This window comes from Corapipo altera, unplaced genomic scaffold, assembly GCF_003945725.1.
Source record: "Corapipo altera isolate COAL_440 unplaced genomic scaffold, ASM394572v1 0, whole genome shotgun sequence".
NCBI classification, from domain to species: domain Eukaryota; kingdom Metazoa; phylum Chordata; class Aves; order Passeriformes; family Pipridae; genus Corapipo; species Corapipo altera.
Genome location: NW_020884872.1, coordinates 12,782,157 through 12,803,425, shown reverse-complemented (window position 1 = coordinate 12,803,425; position 21,269 = coordinate 12,782,157). Strand labels below are relative to the sequence as shown.

General features: G+C 36.8%; 1 protein-coding gene across 2 annotated transcripts in view; it reads left to right on the top strand.

Moving 5' to 3' along the window:
* The window catches only part of POLA1 (DNA polymerase alpha 1, catalytic subunit), a 191,122-nt gene that overhangs the window by 63,692 nt on the left and 106,161 nt on the right, over positions 1-21,269 (top strand). For both annotated transcript variants that reach the window (XM_027636829.1, XM_027636819.1), the window contains exons 27-32: positions 5,117-5,149; positions 6,721-6,813; positions 10,270-10,475; positions 11,735-11,867; positions 13,388-13,519; positions 15,444-15,618. In XM_027636829.1, the coding sequence (XP_027492630.1) occupies positions 5,117-5,149; positions 6,721-6,813; positions 10,270-10,475; positions 11,735-11,867; positions 13,388-13,519; positions 15,444-15,618 (772 nt within the window). The remainder of the gene's footprint in view (positions 1-5,116; positions 5,150-6,720; positions 6,814-10,269; positions 10,476-11,734; positions 11,868-13,387; positions 13,520-15,443; positions 15,619-21,269) is intronic.

The following is a 21,269-nucleotide window of genomic DNA, read 5'->3' as shown; positions in this document are numbered from 1 at the left end:
TGATTCACAGTGTCATCTTCAGTGCTTTACTGTCATCTTTGCATTCCTTGTCAAAATGTGACAAAGGTACACAAGATTTTTGTTGTGTTGAGCACATTTCTATTGCTGCCCTTTTTTGTGTGTTTTCTGTTGTTTGTGAGGCAAAAGATTCTACTTTTTTGTTGGCATGTAAACATGTTTCACTGGGTCTTTGTGTACACTGCTTCAGCTCTTGGAAACATTCCCCCTTTGGTTTTGGGGCTCCATCCAATAGTGATTTTATATCCAGAAGCTGTGTTGGATCACTGGCTGTCAATTGCAGCACTTCTGAAGAAAAACAATGCCAAACCAACCCCTAAAACAACATAGAAGGGGAAATTTTGGCAGCATGGGGTGTATTTGTGATGCTGTTAATGTTTCCTAAGAGTGTACATTTTGGAGAAATGTAGCTTTGCCTTGTTGAAGTACAGCAAATATTCAGTAAAAGCTCTTTGAAACAAACTTATTTATTAACTACTTGAATCTGATCACTCAAACTTTTCTAAATCAAGTCCATTGTCTGATACAAACGCTATATTGTGATTCTTCATTCTTTGTGGCAAACAAGGCCTCCATCTTTCTTTCACTTAAGCTTAGGGCATATGTGCCTTTCTGTCCAGTGATAGAAACCTCCTTAATAAAATCTTTTTGCAGCATCCCGTGGCTGTGGTTTATCAGTCCTAGAGGCTACTTAACACAAAATCCTAGCAAGACTAATGAATATGTTGCAAAAATACAGAGGTTCAGAAATACTTCTTAGGTAGATTAGTGAGTGGTGTTACTGGAACACAGTTTTTCCAGCCCATTTATTCCTCTGTGTCATGGGAAGACTAGTAATATGAATTACTAAAGCAGATGACAGATTTATTTTTTTACTATATAATTGCACAAGTAAACAAATGAGGTGGAAAAATGTATCAGGTCTACTGTAGATAACTACAGGTAGTCTTCAAAAATACAGTTTTTGCCAATACCTTAAGACTGCTGGCTTTTCTCCTTGAGCAAAGTGAAGCCTAAGTGATTATTTTTATTTTTGGGGCGGGATGTGTCTTTGGTAAAATGTTTTTGTAATGATTCTACTCAGTCTTTTCAGTCTGCTCTTAAGTCTCCCTTTCTGTTCCTTCATGTCTGCAACCCCAGGAATCCACAGAAAATGTTTTCAAGAGAAATCTTTGCATCAGCATATTAGTTTTGTGTCCTGTCTCATTGATTTTTACTTTGGTATATTAGCTTGTTCCCACAGAAGCATCCTCTTCTCAGAAGGTACTCTTTAGTTGGTTTTAAATAAGGAATCTTTAAAAATATTTGATGTAATGGATAATAATAAAGCTGTTCTTTGTATATATATTTATTTTTAATCATTCCCTGTCTTAAATCACAACCTCATTTAATTAAGTAATTAGTGAGTTGGAGTGGGATTAGGACAGCAAATTTTGCTGTTTGATGATTGCTTGTCTGCAATTACAATCCTTCAGTTTATATTGAATTGCAGTTCATGGGTGAGAGAATGTGTCTTGCTAGTCTTGCTTTTACAAGGAAAAAAGTTAAAATAGAATCTCACAGATGTTCACTGTGCTGAGAAGTTCACGGGTTTTTAGAAGTATATGTTTGCTGGGGGGAGGGGGGCATGGCTGTACAGATGGGTTGCCAGGCAATTAATTCTTCCTACTTGGATTGTCTGCAATAGGAGACAATCCAGCTCTCATAAGCAGTGCAATATTATTTGCAAAAGGAAACTACCCAATACCATTTTTCTTATTCTCTCCTTCTTTCTTCAGTCTTCCCAGCCTCCCTTCCTGTGCTGTGCATTTCTGAGAAACCGCCAAGGATTGATATGATAGCAGGGCTGTCATTCTTTTTAACAAAAAAAAAAAAGAAGCCTTTTTTATTCTAGGTATTTTAATAGAGTCCCATTAAGGATGTATTGCTGACTGAAATATTGGCATGAAGGGCTCTCACTGAGCTGAGCCCAGGAATTAAGAAGTCAGGAAATGGGCTGCTGCATTGCTAAAGAACCTTGTGTGACACAGTATCTCCTGATTGGGGGGATCATTACTGCTATTATGACTCGACTTGCGTAGGAATTTTAAATTTCATCTGAATGTCAGTAATAACCCTCTTAGCAAATTATCCTGAATAAAATCACGAAGGCATTTTATATAATAGGTGTTGAATTACTGGATAGATTTGCTAATTAAATACTCTTTGTTCTGCTGCAGTTGACATTACAGGGTAAGATCTTGAACAATTATTCTCAACAGCTGTACTTTGTTAAGGGAAAAATTAACTACAAAGTTTATTTTTTTTCTGCACTTGAAGTTGGCAGATTTTTGAAATGTGCTTGAAAAAAATTCCATCATCCAGTTGGTAATGAGAAGATAAATATGCAGGTGTTGCTGTGAAATCAGATAACTACTGACTGCCTTATTAATGAATTTAGCAATACTTTATAACCTTCTGTTTTGTAGCTGTTGGCACTTACAAGTGATCTCCTGTCAGACTGGGTAGCACTAGCATATGCCAGTCACTTGATGAAGCTTATTCGTCTGTGACCCTCTTGTTGTGATTACCTACACCCACTGCTGTCCTCAGGGACAACTGAGAAATGGTTTTTGCACAGTCGAAATATTTTTTTAGTAAGGTGTATTCCTTTAAAAAAAAAAGTTATCTTTCTCATTATTAGTAGATAGCATTATTTCAGAGAATGAAATAGAAAAGGCCAGAGATTATCAAGGGGAAAATGGTAGGCTTTCTTTTCTTTTCGATATAATCTCTTAATTTCTGTCCAATTTTAAAATTTTGTTTTAGGGACTTCTGTTTGCTTTTGGAGTAATAAGAGAGAGGTATAACCTTTCTCTGTAGGAGTTAGCTAGTAAGTGAGAGAAGGGGTTGTGGGGTGGTGAATATGTTGCAATTTTGATTACTTTATACAAAATTTGATGCCAGTGATATGTCTTCAGAATAATTTCAAAACTCCATGGAAAGGTGGTGGGGCTGTGCTGAGTCACTCACTAGGAGATGAATAGGAGTGGAGTACCTTTTTTAAGCTTTGGATTAAAATGGAATCAGGTGTGTCTGAGCACCTACAGCCTGGCGTGAATCTGCAGCTGAGACTCAGCATTTTCCTGTTCTTTGTCTGTACAGAAGATTGAGGCCAGCTGAGTTCTTTGCATTTTCAGCAGAGTTCAGACATCACATTGTCCAAGTATCTAGTTTGCAGCATCAGTGGATGGTTGTTAAACCATCTGGGTGTTTTAAACTTGATCCAGAGAGTGTAAAACTGTGGGTATCCCTATGTGCTTGGGGAATAACCCTGATAGGGGCATGCGTTGGGAGTCAGCTGTGTCAAAGTTACCTTGTAGTTTGGAACTGAACCTGACCTTAAATGCCTTGAAGGGAATATGGCTTTCAGTGCATAATTTAAAACAAACTGAAAAAACATCATACTTTAGTATGCATCACTCTGGTTGTGTGAAGGTTCAGAAATATTAAAGAAAGTTGCTATATTAAAGGAGTCACAGGGTTGTCATCTTGGTTTTGTACTGTTATGTAGAGGTGGACATTTCACCCTGTTTCAGAATTGCTTGCTGTGATAGCTGTAGTCAGTATCATGACAGTCAAGACTCTTGGCTTCATTTTAGACTCCTTGGCCGTATGAAAGTCATGAGATTTCCCTGAAGGTGGTCTTACTCCCACTGAGCATGGCCAGTTCTTGCCTGTTAGTCCTTTTTCTTGCCTCATCCCTGCTAATTTCTACTGCTCAGCTCCCTGTCACAGGCTTCTTGACTAAAAGTCATAATTCCACCTTTTGGCAAATACAGCCAAGAGGTAGTGCAATTTAACGTATGAAAAATAGTAAAACTGAGGCTAGGTTGCTAAATTTAATGTAAGCTGTTGACATAGTGTGTTGCCTGACTAAATTTATAGTTTCAAATTATTTGGGTTCACCTAGAAGACTCTGATCTGTCATTGCTGTAACATAACACGTGATTCAAAGTAATCCTCTTTAAGAAAATTTATAATATAAATATATATGAGTAGCAGGGTCAACTGAAGAAGAACTGAGGTTTATGCTGAGTGATGATGGAAAGGACTGAAACCAGGGAACTGGAATCTGGAGCTGTGTGCCAGATCACCAGGATGTTGACAAGAAGGAAATGGGTAATACAGTGGAACCATGGCCAAGTGACTGAAGGAATGGACTAGATGTTGGTTCCTGTGCAGCTGTGTGAGATTCACCAAGCCCCTCCTGCTGCAGCAGCTACACATTTTTTTTGTCAAGCTGGTTTTACTTTCTCTTCCTGTGCTGCAGCTGTACCTGTGGCTTCAGGTGATATGCTCTCCCACCCCCTCCACTGTACTGACCAGTCCTGGAGATGGAAGCAGGAGCCTACTCATATGAGGTCCCTATAGCTATTTCTAAGGTTCAAAGAGATGCTATTCAGAGCATTTGGGGAACTTGGGGTGAACTCTTGGCTGAGGAACAAGCTTAGTTACACACAGATTTGCCCATTGATTCAACATCTGTATCCTATCTTTATCCCAGCTCCTTGTCCCAGTTCTGGTTTCCATGAGGAATTTGCTTTTTGATGACCCATTTTGAGATCATTACAAGGGTAATTGACCTTTTGACTATGTCTTGTTAAGTGAGCGCTATCCAGGCTGTACTGAATAAGACAGGACGTTTTTTGGAAAAAATTTAATGACATTCAGAGATAAGATGATGGATATGAGGATGACAACTGGCCTAAATTACTGAAAAAGACTTAATTCTGGCCCTTGCTGATTAGGTTTTATTTGAGCCATTTGATTCAGTGTTCGTTTTTTCCTAAGGTAGAATGTGTGTGCGCACATGCAATTTTGAGATTTGTTTTAATCTTGTTTTAGGGGAGTTAATAATAGCATTAATACAAGGTCAAATGAGAATTTACTCATGTAATAGGAGTATTGAGGTGACTGTGTGTTGCCAGGAGAGAGGTGGTTTGCTTTGTTTTGAAAGGTGAGAGCATTTGGAGTTAGCAACCTAATGGATATGTTTGCATGTGTTAGCCTGTAATTATATCATACGCTAATCTTTGATAATTTTTTTTTATTTCAGATTTTGATGCATACCAAGGAGATGGTGCAGAAGGTAATGCTGAGCATTTTCATTAAACAACAACCCTTAAAGAGCACACCTGGTGAAATTTTTTTATTCTAGGAGAACTGTAACCCAAACAGACCTGAAATCACTTCTTAGGATGCCTGGTTTACAAATGTAATCCTTCGTAATGGATTATAGCTTTTTTCTTTTCCTACCACAGATATGATCTGGCCCCTGCTTGAAGCCTGTGCGTGACTGTTTCAAGCAAATTAGCAACAGTGCTAATTAGAGTTTACTCATAGACCTGTTACACCATGTGTTCTAGTGGTTTATTATGGTTTATTTTTTGGCATCCTTTAAACTCTGTCACAGGGTGGTTTTTTGACTATATGGAGTTTAATATGGACATAGCCATGCTGCAGTTTTTACAGCTGCATTGATTTTCCATCACTGAAGACACTGGGTTTTGTTATTTTTTTTAAATTAATATTATGTAATTAGATTCATCTGCCTCGGTTTTTTTGGTGAAATTTACTGGTGTTGGCAGTTTTTCCTCTTCTTTTTTTCTTGCTAGGCCTTTCATATGCACCTCAGGCTTTTTTATGTGCCTCAATTTGTCTAGAGTTTGCTCCTTTATCCCAGAATATTATGGAAGTCTGGCTGGTGTTTGAACACAGCCTTTTCCAAGTAGGTCATTTGAATTGTTAGATGGATCAGAATGAGAGACGATGTGAAGGGCAGAGTATCAGTCAGAGAGGAGGAACTGAGTAGGTGTTTGGATTGATCTCCAGGTGTAATTGTTCAGTAGTTCAATCTGGGAACATAAAACTTGAGAGTCATAGTAGCTAGATCCTTATGCAAAAGGAGTGCCATGTTCCCTGAAAGATCTGCTGCCCAGGGGAGGACTAATACAGATAATTAGATTACAGCAGAAGTTATAGGATGGAGGTGGGAAGATGGAAATATGAAACCACATTCATGATCTGAAAAAGTGTAAAGAAGAGCAGCCTAATCTGGACAATGCTGTGGTATTCTCAGTTGTTACTCACTAGCCAATACTTTCACTAGATTTATTTGAAATAGAGTATCTAAGTACTTTTTCTTTTCTGTGAGTCTTTTTTTCCCCACTACTACTTTGATGGCTGCAAATGGGATAAGATACCTGACTGTGGTATTGTCTTTCAAGCACTTTGGCTAAATGCCTTGTGTGAATTTGTCCAGCAGTCTCTGAGCCAAAGTGATCTTCTTGTATCCTAGCAGTCCAGAGTTATTTTTGATTAGAGTTCTTGCTGTTTCTCAAGATCAGACTTGTTCACTGACTTATTTTTCTGGTATTCATTTAGTAAGATATAACCTGCTTCTATTATGTACACAACTGAGCAGTGGGGTTTTTTTTAAACATGTCAGTGGTTTCAGTTTCTTTATTCTTTTTAAATACAAATATGTTTTAATGAAATATACAGACTTATCAGTAAAAATTTATTTTACATTCTTCTGGTTTTTTGGTATTTAAGGGATGGTATACAGATAATTATATTTTTGGATCTTGAAAATAGTGTGAGACTTGAAAAAGATGTAGTAGTTATATTTTGTTTTTCAAAGCAATTTGTTTCATTTAGATGAACCTTGAGGTGATTTATGGAGACACAGATTCCATTATGATAAACACTAATAGTACCAATTTGGATGAGGTCTTCAAGCTGGGGAATAAGGTAAGGGAATTTTTTCTTTTGTTATGCTGAGTGGAGCAGATGGTATTAAGAGAGGACTCCATGGCATAAGCAGAGAATAGGCCACAAGGAAGAACTTGACAACGTGTGGAATCTATGAAGTAGTAAAATCTCAGACTGCTCTTTTTCAGGTGTAGCTATTCTGTGCATTTTTAAAAGTGGTTAGATTAAATGAAACATTTCATTGCGTAACGAGCTTTTTTTACCAATCCTAAGTTAGCAGGAGATTATCTCAATATTTGGAAAGCCAAAATGTAAGGTACAATTCCTCCTCCACATTAATTCTAGGTACAAGGTGAACAGTTTTGACTTTTTTTTCACGAGGGATGTCTCTCAGTTTTGTTTAATTATGTAATTTCTATTACACTCAATGTGCCATTAGAATTCCAGTGGCAAATTCAAATATTAATTTCCAAGGTATACCAAATACAGAAGAGATCTCTCTGATTAGTAGTTGGCAGTTGATTATGTGGAAGTTTTTGGGGTCTCAGAAATTTTGGAAGAGAAGCGAGAAATGTTTCAGAACTTTTTGAAGAGAAGATGTAAGTGAAGTTGTTTTTGAAAGATGGAAGAAATTGTGATGAAAATGAGAGCTACAAAAACTCTAAAAGACCAAAGAAAATACAGAGGTTTTATTCAGTGTAGTATTAAATAAAAGTCCTGTAATTTTAAGGCAAGAGTGATTCTAGGATCTTTTAGACTATTTCTACCTTCATGTTAGTTGGTACACTGAGAATTAGATGCATTCAGGAGCACAGAAAATTGAAAGATCTTGATGTCTTGATAACCAAGTAGCAGGAGGGCTGATGGCATGGAAGAAAGCAGTCTCTCTTTTTTGTTTGCCACATGGAAGACTATAGATAATTTTAAATGTATATGCAGAAGTGTATAAGAAAGTTTAATCTTACTCTAGTTTTGTGTGTGTGTGGTTTCATTCTGATTTGGTTTTTGTCCCTGTAATCCCATTTGCTGGCTAAATGTTGGAGAGGATCAGTTAAATAATAATAATTGTTATGAAGTCTGACAGGATCAGCACAATATGTTAAATATTTCTGTCTTAGAGTCAGGTTTGCTGAGAAGATAGGTAATTTTTTGAACTTGTCACCTGCTTAATGATTCTTTTTAAGAGTGAAATCTTAAACCTTTTTTATCCATTGTACTTCTATATTATGTATCAATTGGGTTTGGTTTTTTTAATTTAAAAAATGGACAAAGATATGTTTTGATTAAAATCAAGTACAAAATATGAAAACTTTAAAAGTGAATAAACTTATGTCTGTAAACAAGCACACTCAAATCTAGAATCACAATTATGAGCTTTGTGGCTCTCAGTATTCTTTCTGTGTCATAAAAAAGTGATTTGTGTCTGTCTTGTTTCATGTTTCTTGTTTGTTTATTCTTCAAGGAAGCGATATTTATTTACTTGTTTTTTGCAAACACTTTTATCATTTATATTTTCCTCATTTTACATAATTCATATAAAAAAATCAGGATAAAGAATTGTCCTTGTTGATGAGGAACACTAAGAAATGTCACTATTTCATTGCATAATAATTTCTTTCCCAAAACTTCATGTTCAGTTATACTTCTGCCTGTTAGTGGACTGTATGGAAAGCACACAAGTTTAATGCAAACAATTATGGTGGGAGCGGTTAGTGAATATACCTCTGTTCTGAATAAAGTGTGAATTTATAGGTTATCTTCAGGGGTAAGGCATTCCTCCAAGAGATTAATTTTGGTTTTCCATTGGAGAAAATTCTCTCACGTGCTTTCTCACAGGTTTCTGGTTGTGTTCACTCTTATCCTTAACCTTCCATTATCTCCACGCCCATTTTAGTTATTACGCAGCAGAATTTTATGTTTCTTGTTTTCACTGTATTCTTGTGAGTCAGATTTGGCAGTACATTCCATGCTGCAATGTTGGTGGTGTTTGAGCACTTGATTATTATGATGTAAAAAAAAAAAAAATAAATTGGAAATACTTTAAAAATCACAGAGAAATATTCAAAGGAATTGACTGTTTTAAGAAAGAAAAGATGAACCTCTTGGCAAAATGATTTTGCCTCATGATGTCCTTTAAAACTTACAAATATACAAGGGATAGCAAAGTAATGATGATTTCTGCAATAGGAAAAATAGAGATCTGAGAAGAATTAAGTACGCATATATATATGTGTGCAAATACATAGAAAATTTGTAAGGAAAGTTTTGGTTAAAACAGGTAACCTGGGCCCAAAGCTAAATAGAAAACTAGTGAGATTTTATGCTGAAGGTGCTGTGTTTAATGAGAGTATATGTTAGATGGCAAAAGAACTTGAACCTGTATAAACTTCAGTGAGATGTGAGAAAAGGAAAGTTCATAGTTGGTGGTCTGTGACAAGAGAACTGGAAATAATGGAGCGAGAGTGGATAGGGAGATACTGAAAATCAAGAGGGAAAGTAAGTTGTAGAGGAAAGAAAGTGAAGAGTAGAATGTGAATACAGAACAGGACATCTGACATATGTAGATATTCTGTTGAAGAACATAAAGTTTCTTCAAAATGAAGAAAGAAAACTGCAAGTGGGAAACTTTTAGCTGAGCCAGTAGGTGGGTGAACGTGTACTGGAACCAAAGTTTGCTGCTGAAGGTACATGAGCTGTTTTAAGCTGTTGCAATTCCGTCCCCTTAGAACAGAGGTAAGAGATGTGAAGCCACTTGATACTTGGTACTATATTAAGACAACACAGCAAGTGCCATTTGGAGCTTTTGTATGTGGATAAGACATAGCCTGTGTGTAGAAAAATGGCACCTTTTCATTTCAAGGAAATCAGGCTGTAGAAAAAGTAGGCATATTGTGGAGAAGGGTAAAAATAAACACTTGCCTTTTTGTGCAGGTTGTTCCAGACCAGAGCTCTAGTCTGCAGTCATAGGTCTTCCTCCCCTCCCTAGTTTAGGGTGAGGGTGGGAAGAAAAAAAACAGTGCCTTTGCAAGACACTGTTTTTATAAAACTATTTCCTTTTTCTGTCTAAGTGACCATCTCTTATCTTTTGCTAGTAGGTAGATCCCAGCTGTGTAGTCCCTGGTTTGCTTAATTTATGTGAGAGACCTAGGTGGAGTAGCTGTCCTAGTAAAACAGACTGGAGTCAGTTATCCGCAAGGTCACATTCAGTCCCATGTTTCTCTGCCTTGCTTAATTTTATTGAGGAGGTAGCTGTACCAAGCTGTAAATCCTGAAGAAGGCAATGGATGAACCCTAATTTTAATAGTAGCTCATAGTTACTACTGTGTACTTAATTAATTAGTGATATCTGACCAGTCTTTAAAATCTGTATGCAAACACACAGTGTGTAATATTACTTGTTTTAAAACTTAAGAATAATGCACTTGGAGATGGAAGTTAAATTTGTCCATAGTTACTAAGTTGTTGCATTTGGTTTTAATGTTGATGCATTCACAGATCAAAAGTGAAGTGAACAAGCTCTACAAATTGTTGGAAATTGATATTGATGGAATTTTTAAGTCCTTGCTATTATTAAAGAAGAAGAAGTACGCTGCTCTGACTGTGGAACCAACAGGAGATGGGAAATATGTAACTAAACAAGAACTGAAAGGATTGGATATAGTCCGAAGAGATTGGTGTGATCTGGCAAAAGAGACTGGAAAGTGAGTTTCTTTGGCATTGTCCTCTTTGCTCTGTTTTAAACAGTATGTGATTTGTAAATGTTTGATACCACATGGCACAGATTGGTAACTGACATCAGTGTTAGTACTTCTTGGCTGGTTTTTGTAGGAGATGGTAAACATTACGTTTTGATTGGTAACAGGTTATACTTGAGCAAGTCCAAATGTCTCTGATTTCACTGTCTGGTTTTGCATCTTCTGTGGAAGCTGTGCTTTTGAGTTGTTGCAATTTTGTGTGTACTGTTTAAAAAACCAAAGCTGAAATCTTGTGAAAATGCTTTGGAGTCATAGGTTGTAGGTCAGATTTTTTTTTGTTGTTTCAAAGATGGGTAAAGATTTGGTGGTCACCTCTTTCAGCATCCTCTAATAAGGCTGGAAGTGTGCTGGGTGCAGCCTGAGGAGGTGATCCCTTTCCCCAAGACTACTTCTCTTCCATTTTTTGAAGGAGACTCTTCTGATACTTCTGATACTTGTGATGGATACGGGATTGATTGTTTGATAAGTGTCACTGCACAAGGCATTTTCCTACTTGAATTCAATAGAAGTAATGCATTTAACACTGTAGAAAGAAAATTGGAGTGAGTGGAGAGGTGGTCTTCTGGGTGCTGACTCATATTGTATACTGCCTCTTGAAAATGTAACTTAAATAACTCATGGCCCAAATGGATCCAAAAATGAGTACTTTTTTACATCTGTGAAAATATACCACACACTTGCTTACTGTTCTTAAGACTTGCATTTTCTAAGAAAAGATGCATCATAATAGAAGCAAATTTTTCCAAGTTAGGAATGTATTAGTAATTAAAGCTATACAAATGTTTGAGAGTGTTCTTTAGTGACTAACTCTTCTGCAGCTGGCAGATCTTCCAACCACATTTTACAGAAATAGGCAAGACTTCACTTACTTCATATGTTCTCTTCTCCCCCATCTTAGGATACCTGCTATGGAATAATAAATGGCAACGTGATAAGAGAGCAGAAAATAGAAACCACTTGCACTTGATTCCAAATCACTATTTAGCATTAGAACTATTTGCAATAATTTGCTTTTAGTAAAATAAGTAAATAAATAAAACACAGTATGAAATATCCTGGCAAATTTCTATAAATTTTGCATCAGAGTTCATCCTCAGCCTCTTTAATTTCTAGGGATAGCCCAGGGGAAGAGAGGATTGTGTCTATTGTAATGGTTTTGCTTTGCATGTCTTAAGCTTTTCTTAATTTCTGGACTGTTTTTGCAGCTATGTAATTGGTCAGATTCTTTCTGATCAGCCCCGAGACATAATAGTGGAAAATATTCAAAGACGACTTATAGAAATTGGAGAAAATGTGATAAGTGGTCGGATCCCAGTAAATCAGTTTGAAATAAACAAGGTAAATGGTCTCTCAGCTCTTTTCTGTCTCAGAAGAACTTTACTGTTCCTGAATATATTGACTGCTGATAAAAATATTTTTAATCCTTATGATGCTGTGAAGTAGCAGGAGTTTTATTAGGTACTGAATATCATGGAACATACTGCAAAAATCCTGCAGTATGAGGAAAAAATTACCTACTGAGGCTGGAGGCCCCAAGATAACATCTTTATGTCTTGTCCCATCCTACATTCATTCTGCACTTACAGATAGGTGTGATAGCTCATGCTATCAGGAGTTTTTCTCCTCAGTTGTTACTTTATATTTCAGGTTTAAAATACATAAACTAAAGAATTCAATGGAAAAGATTCAAATGTTCTGTTTTATAGAAAACCCTCTTAAAAGCTTACTATTACTAGTTTATTTCCCTAGAAAGCTCTGTGGAAGAAAGCTAGTAGGCATTTTAGGATTGAATTCCCTGCAACAAGAAGTAAAATACTCTACTTTATCTACAGGAGTTTTAGCAACAGCATTGTGGGTTTGGTTTATTTTTTTAAATCCTTGATGATAAAATGTGTATTTCTAACTTTGAAAGCCTCCCCTTCCCTACTAGGAGGGTGTTTAACTAATGAATTGGATATTACATGCCCCTCTATGCTTCTCATAGAAGAGATTTCCCAAACAAGCTCCATCCAGGGTTTCTCTTTTGTCAGCCAGGCATCTGTCTGCTCTGTAAGACTGTTAATCAGTTAAGAAATATGTTCAGGTTGTCATATGAGTGTAGAGAAATCACTGGGTTTTATGGTTGACTTAAAAAAAAAAATGTTCTGATGGAAATATTCCATTAATGTGCTAGTAGAAAATATACATTTAGCAAAACTTTCACTTTAAATACTTGAAGTTCTTCTGTTTTGCTTCTTTAGAAGAATGTATTTAACTATTAAGTCAAACGTAGTTGTTTCTAAGAATTAGGATGACAGCAAATATTTAAATGTAACATTTTATTTTATTTAAAGGAAAAACTCTTTGGGGAATCTCAGTAGTATGAGATGCATGGAAATATTTAAATTTAGTTTTATCCTCTTGCTACAGGGCTTGTTAAGTACACTTATCTACTTGATATTCAGATTTACTTTATGACCTTAACTGGTGCAGGAGTAAGAGGCTAATCTATGACTCTGTTTTTGTATTTTGCGTAATATTTTCATCTTCAATTTAGTTTAATTTTAAAACAATTGCATTATTATTATAACTCTTTTGAACTCTAATGCATTTTTCAGACAGTAATTTAAAAACACCCTCTTATTAATAGCAACATTTATAAAGTTTGAAGCACTGGTACCTAGGGCTTAATGTATGGAAAATACATTTATTACAGGTTTTTCATCTTACTTTCTTTGCATTGGAGATATACTTGTAAATAATAGAGGGATGAAGATAGCTGCTGTGTAATCTTGTCTTTTAAAGATCTGAGTCGTCCATCACAGAAGTAAAATACTTTTCTCATAGTTATGTTTCTGTTTTTTCCTTTGATATTTTAGGCATTGACAAAAGATCCGCAGGATTATCCTGACAAAAAAAGCTTGCCACATGTGCATGTTGCCATGTGGATAAACTCTCAAGGAGGCCGAAAGGTGAAGGCAGGAGACACAGTGTCATATATCATTTGTCAGGTAAAAATGTCCTTCTCTGTAGCTAAATACTAGGTATTGTTTTGAGATATGGCAAAGAAAACCAATTCAGCTCCTGCAAAAATATGTTTTGGTATTTCTTTGTGGTGAGGTTACTTTAAAATAGTTGGTTATCTGTACTAAATTTAGTTCTGTAGAGCCATTGGGATAAGCTCAGCTCATCCAACTATTTCCCTGAATTCATTCATGTTTGGAACTAGAACTTACTTTAAGGAAAATACCCAGTCTTCGTTTTAAGCAAAGAAAATTGTGGAAATTCTTGGAAAACTTGGAAAGCTAAATGATGGTGGTGGTTAAATAGTGTCATTGTTATTTCCAGTCTTAACCTGTGTCTTCAATTTATAGTCATTGGGTCTGGCAGTAGCTCTATGTGTAGACTGAGGAATTTGAGCAACTTTCTGATTTCAGATGTTTATCCTATAAACACTTATAATTATCTCACAAATAGGCACTCCACTTTGGTTTTGCTAATTAAAAAGAAAGTGTAGGTTGAATTAGATGGACCACTATTTCAGCTCCTTCGCTGTTTGAAAGCTGTAAGATACTGTATTTTGACTTAATGGAAAGTTCCTAGCCTGGCAGGGCAAAGCTGCCAGGACTTATGAGAGTTGGGCTGTGGTTACGGCTCAGCAGTGGCACAATACGAGAGAAGAATATACTTTTTGAAAGAAGGGAGCTGAAGAAATTGCATTGTAATTATTTTTGCAAAGCAGCTGGATGAGCTGAATAGTCCTAAATTAATTTTGTTCTGAATACTGCGTTGTGTGAAAGGAGTAGGAGGGACGAATGGCTTGCAGTCTGTCTTTATTAGTGATGGGTTTTCAGCCCATGGTTGCTGACCCTATTGAAACCAGTAGCTCGTCTTAAATGATAAAATGAAGGTGTCATGTGTTAATGCATTAGTTTTATCTTGCTGAAAAAAGACTGTACTTACCAAAAAAAAAAGTTGTGGTACTTCCCCCTGCCCTGCCCCGCCCCATCCCCATAAAGGTTTATTTCTGTTATAGAATGCTTGCTAAAATACTACTTTAAGTTCTTCTCTAAGATTTTTGACACATTAAAAATGAAATTTCCTAGTGCAGTTGGGGACTGGGAATACAATTCTACAGACTAAATGAGTTACTTTTTCCAGAAGAGTACTGTCTTCTTAGAGTTGATACCTAATTCCTCCATGAATACTGTTTTCAATTTAATTATTACCTTCCCAAATTGAATTATTTTCTCCTTATCTTCCTCTTTCAAATCGGAGAGGAATGTAATGTATACTTTAACCTCCGAGCAGTGTTTCTCTCTTGTCTTGATATATCACCATGCATTTCTTTCAGTCTTTCTGAGTATTTTAGAATTTACTTTTCCAAATCAACCCTATTGCCTCTGTTATTTATTCGCATGCCAATGAATGATTGTCCGTTCTTTGACCATTTATTTTATTTGTTTTTTATAGGATCAAAGAATATAAATTTCCTAGCAAAACAGAGATAGTTTTAATATCCACGACTTAGAATTTGCTTGTTGTGCAGAATGATAATTCTAGTTTAGTACAAAGTGAATCCAAAATGCTTGCCCTCCATGTATTTTTAACTGGGTTGATGGTTACAATGTGTTTTCATTGTGCATTTCAGAATTGACAGATGGGACTGTTTACTCTGTCTGCTCGTACTGATTTGCACGTGTAGGCTGCAATAATACAAGCTGGTTTTGCATTCTTGAACTTGCTAGTTGATGCCAGCATCAGCAATGCAGGTTTTTTTTACTACTGCTGGATTCGCATTGGATGCATAATAAATCAATCAAAAGAGAATGACTGTGTAACAATTTTGCATTAAAAAAATGCGTAATATTTGAAGCATAATCCTTTGCATGGACTTATTTTCACACTTTGTTTTGTACGTGTCTCCTGTCTTAGGATGGATCAGATCTCAGTGCCAGCCAGCGAGCATATGCTCCAGAACAGTTAAAAAAGCAAGAAAATCTTACTATTGATACTCAGTACTACCTGTCACAACAAATACATCCAGTAGTTGCTAGAATATGTGAGCCCATAGAAGGAATTGATTCTGTTCTTATTGCGACATGGTTAGGTAAGTATCATAAATTCAGTTTATTTAAAGAATTACAAGGGTCAAAGTAACACATTTTAATGTGTGTTTCTCAACCTAAATACTTCCCCAGATCAGTTTTTTTACATTGAACAATAGCATGTATTACACACCCCATAGAAAGCAGTGTGGACTGTAAGTGTATTTCTGTGGTGTCTGCAGAATAGCGGTTTTTCCAAAGGTGCTCATTGACATGAACTCAATCTTATAATTCTTGTTGCAAAAATTTACTGTTCATAAATGACAGTACTATTGCACGTCTTGAGATTTTCTTAAGTTACTGAAGGAGTTCCAGAGTGTGCATCCAGAACTAGCATTTTTGCAGAGGGAAATGCTGTCATCTTCCCTGGGAAAAAGTAGTCATAGTTATAATGAAAGAATATACATTTTTAGTAGGGTATAAGTGAAATCTTGTTTGTTAGAACTGACCTAGTGGGTAAAACATGAAACCTTAGTAACAGTCTTAACTGCTCCATAGGAAGGAAGTGGTCCCAAAAAATAGAGGTGCTGTAAAAAAAAAGTGAGTAATGTTAGTGACCCACAGATTTTATTCAAATGAGCAAAAGGGAATTGCTCTTGTTAGACTAGTTTTTCCTTTTAAAAGGATGTCTAATAATTAGAATTAGAGATTTTTCTGCACAACTCCTATGGCCTCTTCTCTATTCCCTAGACTTCTTACCTAGAGAGATTGAAAGTTTGAAAATTTGTTTACAGTTCTATTGAGTCTCTTTCCATGAAAATACAATGCTGTGTGTGTAATCCTTTAAGTGTTGTTTCCTCCCTAAAAGTGCTTCACCAACAGATGTGATTGGTCTCCTTGATAAAAAGAAATTTTGTGATTTGTATCCCACATCTAGTTCATTATTTTTAAAACTGTTACTCAAGGACATGGGAAAAGTTGTTAATTTTGCTGGCTACTGAATTCTTGACAAGACTTGTCTTCTCCCACAAGGAAACTTCTTAGAGAGTTGCACTGTGTGTTTAATGAATCATTTATACTATGCCCGTGTCTACAGGAATTTCAGACCTGCAGAAATTATTTCGTTTGGAATATTGGAATGCTCAAAGGAAGAGCTAGTCCTCAGCATTTTGGGTTTAGGTAATGGCCAAGATCCAGGATTTGGTCTTTTTAAACGTGTTGCCTTCAGGACCATTCACTTGAGCATCTCTGTAGCTCCCTTAGTAACAGTGGATTAGCTTGCAGATTGTACTTGAAATGCATGCAAGTAAGTTCCTGCCTTGTTGCTTCTTAGGAAGGGTAATGTAGAATTGTGAAAGATTCTTAATCTCCCAAGACAATCTGTGTAACATGCTGCTTTTTTCCATGTCCATTTCTGTGTTGTCAGGAGTAGAGTGGAAGGGGAGGACAGAAATTTTGCTTTTTTCTGTGAGTCAGCAAAGGTATTTCTTGGAGGCATTTGGTGATGCAGTGTGTCCTCAATGGCTCTCGTGCTTTGAGGAGGTGTCAGCCCTGCTTCACACATGCAGGCTGACCATACAAACCATTCTGTTTGTTATGTGGCAAGGCCTTGGTATACAACTTTCCCTTGATGTCATAGTCAACTGTGTGGTATGCCTGACTGAAAAGGTCAGGCACTCTTGGTTAGGGTGAAGCAGTTTAAAAAAGGCAGCAAACTTGTATTTCGTTTAGGTAAAAGACAGGAAAGATTTCTGAAGCTAGTTTAGTTTATTTGACAATGATTGTCAGTCTTGTAGAGTTAAGATCAGATTCAGAGTTGTTCCTTATTCACAACAGGTTGGATTTTCAAAAAAGACTGGCTCTCTTCAGACTTGTAAATTAACTACCCAGATCTTAAGAACTGTGTGCCACTTGATAGCACCTACTGTTTGCAAACGCCTGTGCTGCTTTTTGCACTATAGTGTGCTCCAGATGAAAATTTCTTTTATGGTCTATAATAGCATCATGCAGCTGAGAGTTTATTGATAGTCTACAGTTGTCCATCTGAAAACCTGTATGTATCTATTCCAGTCTTAGATCTGAAGTGTGTTCAGTTTGACCTTGCTGTGCAGCAAAAATGTTATCACCACCTCTAAGCTTTGTTTTCTCGGGAATGCTTAAATTGAGCTTGAGAGTGAAGTCAGGTCTTTTTCAAGACTTCTGCTCTGCTTAGGTTTTTATATACAGTGCTTAATCGCACATAAATCGTTGCAAGCTAAGGTTATGTTACAGCTTTTTTTTTTTTTTTAACAGTACTGGAAGTATAGTCAAGTGGTTTTGTTTCAAAGAAATTGAAAATCCTTTGGAAGATACAAAAGGGTACAAGAATACTTGAGTCCAGCTTGCTAAAACAAGCCAATATGAAAACTGTTTATTGTTCTGTGATGCTAAGTTGGGCTTTTTTGCTTAGTGTTTTCATCATGCTACACATCCACATTCCTGGTTTTTTTTTCCTGTGTTCTTGCAGAAGGGCACATGTTTCTGGTCTGAAGGAGAAAGATGATGATGTTCTAGAGGATATCTAAGTGTTGTACCTGTGGACCAAAACTTTGTTGAATTCTCGTTGTGTGTGTCTTCCTTCACCTGATCAGATTTATTGTGTTACGTAGAGTGGTTGTAGGAAAAAGATCTTGGCTGCACATTTAACATAATCTGTTTTTAAGGAGAATGTTTCATTGACATGTGTTAGTCCAAGTAGATATAACTGAGCTCTGCTTGGGAAGCTTGGCTCATATCAAAATGATGAAAACTTTTTTTGTTCTGCCTGTGCTTAAAGCAAATTATTTTAAACTATTTTAGACACCGAAGAACAAGAGCAAATAACGACACCTAAAAATTGCAGAGAACCCCTTAAATTATTTATTCATTGTGGAATCCAGCTGAAAATTTCCTTTTGTTTTTGGACATTGTAGAAGGTCTGCCTAGCCTTTGAGTGATGGAAATTCATTGTTACTAAAAATGAGAACCTCATGGGCCTACTCCTGCACTCACTCACTTTGTCTTGAAGTTCTTGAGGAAAATCAGTGACAAGATGAGAATTGTCAGGGTTTCTGGAACTAAGTAGTGTGGAATCTGATCAGTTACATCATTCAGTAAATCTCATCTTCTTAAATGCTTGGAGACCTTACTTCATGCTGAAAATACCTATAGCTTTTAAACTGTATTAGCAGACTAATTCTCTAAATGTATTTAAAATAAGGGGAGTTTTGTTAATACGTAACTACTGCTCCTTGTCTCAAAGAAAAGTCACATCTTATTTCTGTGTTGTTGCAAGTATCTAAACGTTGTGGAAGCAGAGTCATTTAACCGTGGTATTTTTGTAGCTATTACTGCATAACATCATTTACCCCAAATGATGGAAGCTGATGACTTCTGTCCTAGACAGTGCCATGATGTTTTGAAAGTGGTGTGTGCTGCTGCCTTACAGGTGGTGGTGCTCTGCAGATTGCTCGGCATTTGGGTATTTCTTAGGAAGGCTGCCTGATTCTAGGGAGTCATTACCAGGTCACGATGAGGCTTGTCATTGAGAGTGCTTCCCAGTGCTGGTTCCTACTTCCATGCACTGTGTTAGCTGCTCCTTGTAAGGAAACCCACCACCACCTTAAAGATATTGTCTTTTTTTTTATTATTATTATTAGTAATTTAATAGGTGCCTTTAATGTAGTGTTTGGCAGTCACTCGGACTGACTCTCCTGACAGAAATCAGGAGTGTCCTTGTGACACACAGGAATTATGTCAGGTTCTGGCTTTCCTACTGTTAGCCTCACATTAGGAAGTGAAGTGAAAGGACAGTGAGGGAAATTAAGATTAAAGTCATGACAAAACTTCATGACATACGATGATAGACCCCAGAGTGTGTGAATTTTCTGTTCGTGGCCTAGCGGGGTGTTCTTGACATGCTCTAGACCCGTCCAGAAACTGAGACTTGCCAGAGCGCGCTGGGTGCTCGGAATGAATAAAAGAAACAATAAAAATGTGAATGAATAGGAGCACGAACCCCCGCGGGCGGCCCCGGCCCGGCGCAGTGCGCGGCGCTCGCCGCGGGGTGGCAGCACCGGCTGCCGTTTCCCGGCCTCCCACAAAATGTCCTTCGGGAAAAGGTGCAGGCGGGAACTTCCCGCGCTTCCCGGCGCACCTGCGGCTGGAATGCGGCGTCCAGGGAAAAAGCCCTGGAGCCAGCGGCCTCTGCCGCACGTCTGCCCGGCGTGGGACGCGCCTGTTCCCGAGGGAGTGCGGGGAAAGGCGGGACCGATCGGCAGAAATGTTGTGTTTAAAATCCTGCCTTGAGTAAAAAATCTGTTTGACCTTTTTTCAGGTTCTCGAGTAACCTGCTTTGCTGCCGGTTAGTAAATGTTTTAATAACTCTATTAAATAATTCAGGATCCAGTCCCGGAACTTAGTTTGATTATTTACTTTTGCCGCAGTGCTTTCATCAGCACATTTGTGATGTTGCATTGCTTTGTCCTGCATCCAGCCTTGCAGTTTTGGAGAGGTTGGAAAGCTTACCTGCAGTGCAGGTAATTTAATGATAGCCCTGAAGATTTTTTTCCTGTCAGAGTAAGTCAAAGTCCTTTTGATTTTTATTTTTTTTTTGATGTCATGGAAGGGGGAAAAAAAAAAAAGAAAAAAAGAAGAGTTCAAAGTTCACTGATTAGTCTCATCCTATTAATTTAAAAATTACCAAACCCAGATATTATTTTTTTTCTCTTCACCCCATCAGATAGCCCCTGTTTTGTTTACCAAGTAAAATAATATGACCACTGTGGCCTGGTCTGAGAGGATACCAGTTAGTGTGCTGAAATGGATTAATTGAACCAACTAACTATTTCTGAAAGGAGATAATAGATAAAATAGGTCCCAATTCCACAAGATAATTAAGGTAGGCATGTTCTTTAAAAGCCTGATTTGTACTCCCTTTTATTTCACAATGGCTGTTTGCACACCAAAAGTTAGATGTATGCTTGATTCAGCACAATATTTTTCCTGTTGTTTTCTCCAGCCAAAACAGCTAAGAAGGTTCAGAGATAGGTGTGATTTAAATTCTTGCAATTAATAAATTTTTTTTTTCTGTTAAATTATTACTAAATGAGGAGATGTGTATTTACTACCGCTGTTTTTGACTGAATACTGGAAAACTGCAGTTGTCTGAAGACCATAATTATCTTCTTTTATCTTATAGTGAACTTTTTTGCTCCATATTTGCCTTTTGGGAAACAACCAAGCATAGATTTCTAGCTGAACTTTAATGGTATCTGTATCAGAAAGTTGCAATGATGTTTTTTCATTCCACTTCTGAACTCAGAGTAAACCAAGAATTTTTGTTTGTCTTCACCATTACTACCTTAGATCCAACCTACTGCATAGTTAGGTATTTTTTTGCAAAATCTGAATACTGAAATCAAGTTTCCTTTCTAAACCTTTTATCTACTACCCATGTGTTGCAGAACATACTTTTTGTTTTCTAAAACAGCAGATATATTACCAACCCTTTTATTATTTTTTAAAAAAAGAAAATCAGAAAAAAACACTCATGATTTTTTTTATGGGTACTGTATGTGTTAGAGTGTAAAATATGCTATTAACAGGTTTTTTTGCTTTATTTGCTCATTCTTTTAATGAGTAATAGAGAACTGTAATAAAAGTTTAAGAACCTCTTGGAGATGAATTGTTACCC